The 10,512-nt window shown below is 62.9% G+C and overlaps 2 protein-coding genes across 3 annotated transcripts; one reads left to right on the top strand and one right to left on the bottom strand.

The window, feature by feature from the left end:
* Positions 1 to 30: 30 nt before the first annotated feature.
* On the bottom strand, positions 31 to 10,348 carry LOC142029960 (uncharacterized). The gene is made up of 4 exons (XM_075025241.1): positions 10,242 to 10,348; positions 8,698 to 8,799; positions 5,300 to 5,484; positions 31 to 1,983 (listed from the first exon to the last, which is right to left on the bottom strand). The coding sequence occupies exon 4, from the start codon at positions 1,925 to 1,927 to the stop codon at positions 212 to 214; it is 1,716 nt and encodes a 571-aa protein (XP_074881342.1). The 5' UTR covers positions 1,928 to 1,983; positions 5,300 to 5,484; positions 8,698 to 8,799; positions 10,242 to 10,348; the 3' UTR covers positions 31 to 211.
* LOC142029961 (macrophage mannose receptor 1-like) lies at positions 4,330 to 8,778 on the top strand. 2 transcript variants are annotated; one of them, XM_075025244.1, is made up of 7 exons: positions 4,330 to 4,418; positions 5,121 to 5,417; positions 5,667 to 5,723; positions 5,839 to 6,231; positions 7,063 to 7,208; positions 8,261 to 8,370; positions 8,473 to 8,778. In XM_075025244.1, exons 1-7 carry the CDS (start codon positions 4,346 to 4,348, stop codon positions 8,597 to 8,599), a joined length of 1,203 nt encoding a protein of 400 aa, XP_074881345.1. In that variant the 5' UTR covers positions 4,330 to 4,345; the 3' UTR covers positions 8,600 to 8,778. The 2 variants fall into 2 exon arrangements, with proteins under 2 accessions (XP_074881345.1, XP_074881344.1); XM_075025243.1 differs by having other exon boundaries at positions 5,097 to 5,417.
* Positions 10,349 to 10,512: the final 164 nt, after the last annotated feature.

Genomic DNA, 10,512 nt, shown 5'->3' with positions numbered 1-10,512 from the left:
TATTAGTAGTAGTATTTAAAACTAACCAGGCAGTGCTCATCCCGTGGGGATAAAGGCTTCAAGGCCGGGGGCTGGCACAGGGGCATGATGCACTTGGCTCCAGGGTGACACCGCCGGACAACCCCCGCTGGCGCGGCAAAAGCCATGGCACGGTGTTTGTTGGCACCCCGTAACACTTGTACAAACACCCCCGCGGCGGCACCCGTGGGTGCTAGTCGGGTGCATGGACTTGCTGGTGCAGGAGGAGGTTGGAGCTACGGCTGTAACGGCGGCCGCAGTGGGCGCAGGGAAAGGGACGCTCCCCGGCATGTGCCCGCCGGTGCCGCAGCAGCGCCGAGCGATGCCGGAAACCGCGGTGACACTGGGGACAACGGTGAGGCCGCTCGCCCGTGTGTCGCCGGCCATGTTCTACCAGGCTGGCTCGCTGGGTGAAGCGCTGCCCGCACTGCCCACAGGCAAAGGGCCGCTGCCCGCCGTGTGCCCGCCCGTGAGCTGCCAGCGCTGCCCGTCGCCCAAATCGCTGCCCGCACTGCCCGCAGGCAAAGGGACCCTGCCCGCCATGGGTGCCAGCGTGCGCCCGGAGATGCGACCGCTGGGCGAAGCGTCGCCCGCACTGCCCGCAGGCGTGGGGCCGGGCGCCGGCGTGACCCCGGCGATGCCGCAAGAGGTTGGCGCGGTCGGCAAAAGCCCGCGGGCATTCGGGGCAGGCGTGGGGCCGTTGGCCGGCGTGGGCGCTGCGGCGGTGCTGGGCCAGGTAGGCGCTTTGGGTGTAGGCGCGGGGACAGTCGGGGCAGCGGTGCGGGCGCTCACCGGTGTGCACCAGCTGGTGCCGCAGTAGCGTGGCGCTGAGGGCGAAGGCTTTGCCGCACTCACTGCAGGGGAAGGGGCGCTCGCCCGTGTGTGCCAGGCGGTGCCGGGCCAGGTGAGCCCGCTGGCGGAAGCGGCGCCCGCAGTCGCCGCAGGCGTGGGGCCGCTCGCCGGTGTGGGTCTGAGTGTGCCGGGCCAGCGTGGAGCGGAGAGCGAAGGCTTTGCCGCACTGCGGGCAGGGATGCGGGCGCCCTGTGCCGTGGGTGCCCAGGCGGTGTTGGGCAAGGTGGGCACTCTGCCGGAAGCGCTGCCCGCACTCGGCACAGGCAAAGGGACGCTCGCCCGTGTGCACCCGCTGGTGTACCAGGAGCCCTGCGCTGCCGGCAAAGGCTTTGCCGCACTCGGCGCAGGTGAAGGGGCGCTCGCCTGTGTGCCCTCGCCGGTGCGTTGCCAGTGCCGCCCGGTCGCAGAAGCCGCGGCCGCACTCGGCACAGGAGAAGGGGCGCTCAGCTCCATGCAGCGCCTGGTGCCGCATCAGCGTGGCGCTCGCCCCGAACCGCTTCCCACATGCCCCGCACCGAAAGGGACGGGCACTCACTGCCATGGCCCCACCATTGTGCTGGCTAGGCTTGGCGGCATCCTCCTCGGGTTGGTTCTGTGGGGCTGATTTGGTGCTGCCGGCATCTGCCGTGTCCTGGCTTTGTGTCCCCAAACTGGCACTGCTGATGGCTGCTTCATCCTGGCACCCTGGTATCAGTTTGGAGCTGCTGGTGTCTGCCTGGTTCTGGTGGTGTGTCCCCAAAATGGCACTGTTGGTGTCTTCCCGGCCCTGGCATGCTGGCATCGGTTTGGCACTGTCATCCTGGCACTGCAGCCCCCAGTTGGCACTGCCAGCATCAGCCCAACACCGCAGCATCATTTTGGCACTGCCGGTGCCTGCCCTGTCCTGGCTGCCTGGTGTCAGTTTGGCACTGGTAGCATCTGCTCGGTGTTGGCACGGTGACTTCAAATCAGCACTGCCGGTGTCCTCACCGTCCTGACTCACTGGCATCGATTCGGCACTGCCGGCATCTGCCCCAGCCTGGCATTGTGGCCCCAAATCAGCGCTGCCGGTGTCCATCCCGTCCCGGCACCCTGGTGTGGTTTCGGTGCTGCCAGTGTCCTCCTGGGTCCCGTCTGCGGTGCAAGGAGAGAAGGGGTGAGCAGGCAGCACCCAAGGGGGGGGTTCACACTGGGGTGGTGGTGGATCCCTCCCCCAGCCGGTACCGGGGACACCCCAGGGACACCAGGACACCGGTGATGGGTGCTGGGCCCAGCTGGTGATGGTGTCGCAGGTGATAGGGACAGGTCCCCATGGGCAACCCGGTGCCCTGGTACCGATGGGTCCCACTCCCCAGTGCCTTCCCCAGCCCCAAACTGGTCCCCCACTACCGGCTTTCCAGTTCCCCGGTACCAGCCCAGTACACCCATCTCTTTGCCAGTAACCAGGCCCCGCAGCCCGGTACAGACCCCTCCTCCCCGGTATCGGCTCCCCCTCTCCCCGGTACCGGGTGACTCCCCCACCGGCTTCACCCCAGTCCCGGCTCGCCGTTCCCAGTATCCCCCGCTCCCGTTCCCGGTGTCTCCCCCTCCCCGGTACCGACCCCCGCCTCCCCACGCTCGGCCCCGCCCCTCCGGGCGTGACGGCGCCACCTGGCGGCCGCGGAGGGGGACACACGCGTGGGGAGGGACGGAGACACGCGTGGGGACCCCTGCGGGGGGACGACGACACACACCTCTGGGGACACACGGGGGAACGGGAGGGGTGGGGGGGGGGTCCTGCGAGGACGGGGATAGGTGGGGGGGACCCGTGGGGGCACCCGGCACAACTGTCACCGTGGGGGGACAGCCGGCACCACCACGGCACACCTGACACCACCGTGGGACAGCCGGCATCACCGTGGCACACCTGGCACAACCAGGGGACACTTGACATGGCCACGGGACAGCCGGCACCGCCACGGGACAGCCGGCACTGCTACCACACACCTGGCACCACCGCAGGACAGCCGGCGCAGCCCTGGCACAGCCGGCACCGCCGTGGGACAGCTGACATCACCATGGGCCGCCTGGCACTGACATGGGACACCCAGTACAGCCATGGGACACCCGGCATCACCATGGCACAGGACACCCAGTACAGCCATGGGACACCCGGCATCACCATGGCACAGCTGGCACCACCATGGGACACCCAGTACAGCCATGGGACACTTGGCACCACCATGGGTCACCTGGCACAGCCAGCAGCACTACGGCACACCTGACACCACCACGGGACAGCCAGCATCACTGTGGCACACCTGGCACAACCACAGGACACCTGGCACAGGCATGGGACAGCCTGCACCGCAATGGGACAGCTGGCACCACCATGGGACACTCAGTACCACCATGGGACACCCGGCACCACCATGGGCTACCTGGCACCACTTTGGGACAGCCAGCACCATGATGGCACATCCGGCACACCTAACACAACCATGGGATGGCCAGCATCACTGTGGCACACCTGGCACAACCACAGGACACCTGGCAACACCACGATACAGGCAGTACAACCATGGCACACCCAGCATCACCACAGGACAACCAGCACCACAGTGGGACATCTGGCATCACCACAGGACACCCAGCACCACCACGGGACACCCGGCAGAGCCATGGCACACCTGATACCACCACAACACACCCAACCCTACCACGACACGCCCGGCACCACCACGGGACACCCATGACCACCACGGCACAGCTGGCTCTGCCACGGCCTCACGGCCAGCCCTGCAGCCCTGTGCCCGCCCCACGGCATTGGGTGCCCGCTCTCACCGGATGCGATAAGCCGGGTGCCGGCGGGTGGCCGGGGAGCCGTGGCCGGGGCTGGTGGGTGCTGATAGCACCCAGTTCTTCCTGCGTGGCCAGAGCCAGCATGGGGCCAGCACCCGGCTCGGGGCCACCCGGCTCTCCCACGGGTGCTGGGATGGATGTGGGGGCACCCAGGTGTGGGCAGACGCCAGGGATGTGCCGGGCATTGGGACACCCTGGTGACAGGGACACCACGGGCACTGCCACAGGGACACTGGCATCTGCTGAGCGTGGGCATGGTGGGGGCACCCTGGGCATGGGGACACCCCAGGCACTGCCACGGGGACACCTCTGCCATGGGGACACCCGGCCCTTGCTCTCCCCGAGTCCTCCACATGCCACCCAGCACCCAGCCCCTCAACCAGGCAGCACCCTTGCCCCCCCCCAACAGGGCCTTCCTGCACCGAGACCCTAAGGACACCGGGGTCTTTGCCAGCACCCACTGGGGACTGTCACTGGTGGTGCCACCTCCAGCCAAGCTTTGGGGTGCAAGGAGGGAGCTGCCGGATGCTCAGGGGCCCCTTCGAGGCCCATCCCCGGGGTGAGGGTGCATCCGGCACCCCCCCCTCACCCGCTTCCCGGCGGATTTATCAGCGGGGACACCCACTGGGGACAGCTTTTCAGCGCCGCAGGGACAATGTACGGCAACATTGAGTCCAGCCAAGCCGGGCAGGGGCAAATGTGGGAGCTGGAGCTCAGCGGCGGGGAAGGTAGGGAGCACCCCAGGGTGCTGGATGGGGTGGGGGCGAGCCCAGCAGTCCCTAATGCACACCCCATGTCACTTTTGGGGTCTCACAGTGTTGGGGGGCATTCCCTGTCTCTGTCCCCAGTACCCAAGGGAGGATCCTAGGGTGGGTGGTGGCACCCGGGGGGGGTTCCCCCATCCCTGGTGACTGAGGGGGGGTCCCCAGGATGGACTGTGGTACCAGGGAGGGATCCCCATCTCCATCCCTGGTGCCCAACTGGGGTCCCGGGGAAAGTGGTGGCACCTAGAAGGCACCCAAGAGGGCACCGAAGGGGACCCCCCATCTCCAGCCCTGGTCCCTGAAGGGTGCCCCCAGGGTGGGCAGTGGCACTGAGGGGGATCCCCGTCCCTGTGCCTGGTGTCCAAGGGGGCATCCCTGGGATGGTTGGTGACCCCTGGGGAGACTCTCCCACCCCCAGTGTCCAAGAAGGGGGTCCCCAAGGCAGACAGTGGCACTGGAGGGGACCCCCATTTCCATCCTTGGTGCCCAAGGGTGATCCCTAGGGAGGTCGGAGACACCTGGGGGGGGTCCTCAGAGAAGTGGCACCAGGGCAAATCCCTCACCCTCGTGCTCGAGGGGAGTCCCCAGGGATCATGGTGGCACTGGGAGGGGGAGATCCCCTCACCACTATCCCCTCCCCAGCCTGCAGCGACCTGTGCTCCACAGAGGAGAACCCGTACGAGCCCTTGGACTCCGCCAACACCGTGCCAAGCCAGAAGCACGTGCCTGACCCCCCAGGTACGGCATGGGCAAGGGCGAGAGCATCGTCAAAAGGACAAAACCACGCTGCGGTTAAAGCCGGTGCCACCCAGCTCTGCCCAAACGAGGGGCTGGCCGTCACTCACCCACCCTCCTCAGTGTCAGGGTGCTGCTCCAGGGAGAAGCTGGTGCTGGTGGGCACCGTGGCGCTGGGTGTCTCGGTGCTGATGAACGTGATCTTTCTCGCTGTCGGCTCACAGCACAGTGAGTAGCGGGGCTCTGCAGGGCTCGGGGGAGCCCCCTTCCACCTGGGGAGACGATGCCGGGGCTGCTGGGGGGCAGAGTTAAGGTTATTGGGGTGTTGGGGGTCTCCAGGGGGGTGCAAGTCCTCAGCACCCCTCAACACCAGCCCCTCTCCCACCCCTGCCACAGCAACGGCTCTGGGACACCCTGTGCCTTGCAGTGACAGGGTGACCTCTGTGTGTGTGTGTCCCCGTGTGTCCCCCCCCGCAGTTGCAGCCCTGACGGAGGCGCTGGAGGCAGAAAAGGTGAAGAAGGTGCCGAATGTGGGTGCGTGTCCATGCCGTGTGTCCCCCCACCTCCCCTTCCTTTCTGCAGTGACACCCACAGACGTGTCCTCAATCTCCATGTGTCCCCCCCTGGTTCACCGGGAACCTCTCCACAGCCTCCTGCTCCTTCCTGCTGTACAACGAAGACCACCGCAAGTGCGTGGAGGCCAGGGGGCAACAACTGATGGTGACGAAGTGCCAGCCCGATGCCACGGCACAACGGTTCCAGTGGTTACAAGGGGGCCGGCTACGGGGCTGGGGGAGCCAGCACTGCATTACGGCAACCCGTGGGCAAAGCTGGGCAGTCGTGGGGCTGGAGCCGTGCCGGGACGACGGCGAGCTGCAGCGGTGGGAGTGCCGTGACGGCGGGCTGTTGGCACTCGTCGGCTACGATCTCTACTTCAATTACGGCAACCACCCGCAGCACACGGTGATGCTTTACACCGGGAACCGCGAGTGGAGCCGCTGGGTCGTCCACGGGAGCAAGGACGACGTCTGTTCCCGCTCCTGTCAGTCCTGGCACCTTTATCCCAAATACTTAGTGCTTCGCCTAACCCTACACTGGATGAAGTTCAGCCCTAACCTGGCACAGATACAGCTTAAACTAAACTCAAACTGCAACAAGGCCCTAAACCTGACCTAACCCTACCTTTAGGGTGACTTAGGTGACTTTTAACCTAACCCTAACTGAGCCCAAACCCTAATGGGACCCTAACCCTACCTTTAGGGTGACTTAGGTGACTTAACCTAACCCTAACTGAGCCCAAACCCTAATGGGACTCTAACCCTGATGCAGACTTAACCCTAAATACATGTGACTTAACTTAAACCTAATCTAGCCCAAACCCCAGCAGGGCCTTAAGCATAAACCATTTGTAATCCTAAATATGTAGGATTTAAACTAACCCTGATCTAGCCCAAACCTCAATAATCCGAACCCAGCCTAACCCTAAATATATAGGATTTAAATTAACCCTAAAGAAGCCCTAATCCCAGTGGGGTCATAACTCTAACTCCTAAATATCTAGGATTTAAGATAACCCTAATTTGGCCCAAAATTCAGCATGGTCCTAACCCCAACCCAGCTGTAACCCTAAACATATAGGACTAAAGCTAAACCCAAACCCCAATGGGACCCTAACCCAGTCCTAACTCTCAATATATAGGATTTAACCCAAACTCCAGCAGCGCTCTAACCCTAACCCAGCTGTGATGCTAACCCAGTGGCGATGCTCAGCAGCTGGGGTCGTGGCTCCGGCCAGGGCTGTCCCCAATTTATGGGGTCTCGCAGCCCCAGCTGAGGGGTGACCCCCCCACTTTTCTGTGTCCCCCCTTCCCAGGCTGTCCCCCTTGCTCCAAAGGCTGGACCCATTTTGGGAAGTCCTGCTATTTCTACTCCAAGACGGTGAGTTCCTGGGAGAAGGCCCAGCACTTCTGCTCAGTCCTGGGCATGCAGCTCCTGGAGGTGGACAGCCCCGAGGAGAAGGTGAAGGGGGGACGGATCCAGGCATCCGGGAAAGGGGATGGGGAGGGGGGACACTGTGGTGCCTGAGGTGGGCTTTGTGGGGAGGTTATGATCTTCTGTGGGATGGGCAGCAGCTGAAAGCCCTTAAACCCTGTCCTGAACCCTACGACAGGTTTGGGGTCACCCCACACCTCACTTTTCCCACAGGTGGGTGCTGCTGAGCCCTCACCCTAAGCTTTACCCAAATTTTGTCCTTTTAACCCAAAATTTACACTCTAGGACCTAATATTTCTGCAATTAAGCCCAACCCCACTCCTAAGAGAGCCATAACCCTAATTTAACTGAACCAAATCCATCTGAAACCTATCCCTAACTCTATCCCTAACCCTAAGCCTAATCCTAAACCTCACCATAACCCTGACCCTGACCCTAACCCTAACGGTAACCCTGACCTTAACCCTGTCCCTAACCACAACCCTAATCTGATTATCCATAACTGTAATCCTATCCCTATCCTAAACCTAACATGTATTTATAGGACTTGACTTAACCCTAAGCCAGCCCAAACCCCACCAGGGCCCTAGCCCAGCCCTAACCCTAAATACACAGGACTTAAGCTAACCCTAAGATCCTCCAGACCCCAATGAGGCTCTAACCCAGCCCTAACCCTAAATATATAGGACTTAAACCAACCCTAAGATAGTCCAGACCCCAATGAGGCTCTAACTTGAACTCTAACCCTCATTTTTCATAACTGCGACCCCAAACATGTGTATAACCCGAACTTAACCCCAGCCCTAGTGTCCCATGGACCCTCACCCTGCCGTCCCCGACCCCAAATCTCCTCTGAACTGTCCCCCGATACCAATAAAAAAACCCCAAACTCCCCCCCACATCCCCCCACTCCAGGGCAGAGGTTGTGTCAGCATTGGGGAGATGTGGGGTATTGAGGGGGGGGATATGGCATCAGGTCCTACCTGCCACCGGGACCTGCTGTCCCCCACTGTCCCCGAGGGTGGGCAGGGGGCCGTGGGGGAGCTCTGCCATGGGGGTGACGCTGCCTTTGCCCCCAGGATCACATCCGGACCATACTGCAAACCTCCTCCTGGCTCAGCATCAGGGATGAGGAGGTCGAGGGTACCTGGAAGCGGGCGAACGGGACTATCCTACCCCGGGAAAGCAGGTACAGCCCAGCGGGCACTGGGGACAAGGGGATGGGGGCTTAGGGACGCAGGGGGACACACCTAAGCTGTCCCGATTCCCCCCCCCCCCCATCTCGTTGCAGCTTTTGGCACAGGAATGAGCCCAACGGCGGGCACCAGGAGAACTGCGCAGTGGTGAGGGAGGATGGCGAGTGGTACGACTACCCCTGCACAAGTCAACTCCCCTGGGTGTGCAAGGGACACCCCTGAGCGTGCGAGGGACACCCCAAGACCCCTGACCCCCCAACCAGCACCCACCACCCCCTCCGGGGGCTCCCCCCGACCCCTTTCCACTTGCCACATCTAACCTGCAGCACTCCAGGATGTAGCCCTGACCTTCAGCACATCCGTTTGGGGTCCATGGATGGATCTCCGGGGAAAATTTGGGGTACGGGGTGGAGTGGGGTTCCCTGCAGGGCAATAAACACGTATGCAGAGTGAGGCCTTGCTCTGGTGATGGGGTGGGGGTGGCTGCGTGGGATGGGGGACCCCTGATGGTGTGTGGTGGATGGGTGCAGGGCAGCTCCTGGCTCTGGGTTTTGGGGTCACTCAGCAGAGCAGTGGTGGTTTCGGGGGTGATGCCACATGGAGGATTGGGGCGGGAGGGTCTTGGGCCTCCAGGCTCCCCACAATCCTCCATGATCCCTTTAATTACCTTCAGGCTCCCCAAAATATCCCCCAGATCCCCAAGTACTCCCCAGACCCCCTAAATCCCCCTCTAGACCCCCAAATACTCCTCAGGCCTCCCCCAAATGCCCCCCTAGACTTTCTTTAATACCTCCCTGACCCCCAAATAACTCCCCCAGGACCCTCCAAATACCCCCCAGACCCCCTTAAATATCTCCCAGACCCCCAAATACCACCCAGGTCTCCCCCAAACACCCCCAGACTCCCAAATAGCCCCCAGGGCTCCCCCAAATACCTCCAGACCCCCCTAAATGCCTCACAGACCATCAAATACCTGCCAGGTCTCCCCCAAATACCCCCAGACTCCCCTAAATCCCCCTCTAGACCCCCAAATATCCCTCTGCCCTAAGTGCCTCACAGACCCCCAAATACCAGCCATGTCTCCCCCAAATATCCTCAGACCCCTCTAAAACTCCCCCAGAGCTCTCCCAAATACCCCCCTCCAGAGCTCCCCCAAGTACCCCCCAGGATCCCCAATTACCCCCCCAGACTCCCCTAAATCCCCCTCCAGACCCCCAAATTCCCCTAGACCCCCCCTAAATGCCTCACAGACCCCCAAACACCCTCCAGGTCTCCCCCAAATATCCCCAGACCCCTCTAAAATGCCCTCCAGACCCCCAAATACCCCACCCCACAGCTCCCCAAGTACTCCCCAGACCTCCCTAAATACACCCCCAGACTCCCCTAAATCCCCCTCCAGACCCCCAAATTCCCCTAGACCCCCCCTAAATGCCTCACAGACCCCCAAACACCCTCCAGGTCTCCCCCAAATATCCCCAGACCCCTCTAAAATGCCCTCCAGACCCCCAAACACCCCACCCCACAGCTCCCCCAAGTACCCCCCAGACCTCCCTAAATACCCTCCAGACTCCTCTAAACCCCCCTCTAGACCCCCAAATACCCCCGAAATCCCCCTCTAGACGACCAAATACGCCCCAAGCCCCCCTTTAGACCCCCAAATCTCCCCCAAATCCCCCTCCAGACCCCCAGACACCCCCCCAAATCTCCCTCCAGACCCCCAGACACCCCCCTCCCCCCAAATACTCCCCAGACCCCAAATACCCCCTAAGACTCCCCTAAATACCCCCCCAGCCCCCCTTAAATACCCTCCAGCCCTCCAAATACCCCCCCCCAGACCCCCCCAAACCTCCCCACATCCCCTCACCCTTTGGCTGTGGGCCGGGATCTGGGGGGGGGTAGATCTCTCTCCTTCTGGGGGGGCTCTCCCCGCTCCTGGGGGGGTCCCCGTCGGTTCAGAGGGGTTGTTCCCGGTTCAAGCTTTGGGGGGGGGGCTGTCTCTGTAGCGGGGGGGTGGTCGCGGTGGTTCCGGACTACAGCTCCCGGCAGCGCTGCCGGCGGCATCCCAGGAATTCGCGCCGCGGGATGGCGGCGCCGCCGCCGCTGCAGGCCCCGCCGCTGTGAGGAGGGGAGAAGGC

This window comes from Buteo buteo, chromosome 4 (genome assembly GCF_964188355.1).
Source record: "Buteo buteo chromosome 4, bButBut1.hap1.1, whole genome shotgun sequence".
Lineage (NCBI taxonomy): Eukaryota > Metazoa > Chordata > Aves > Accipitriformes > Accipitridae > Buteo > Buteo buteo.
This window is presented reverse-complemented; position numbering and strand designations above follow the sequence as displayed.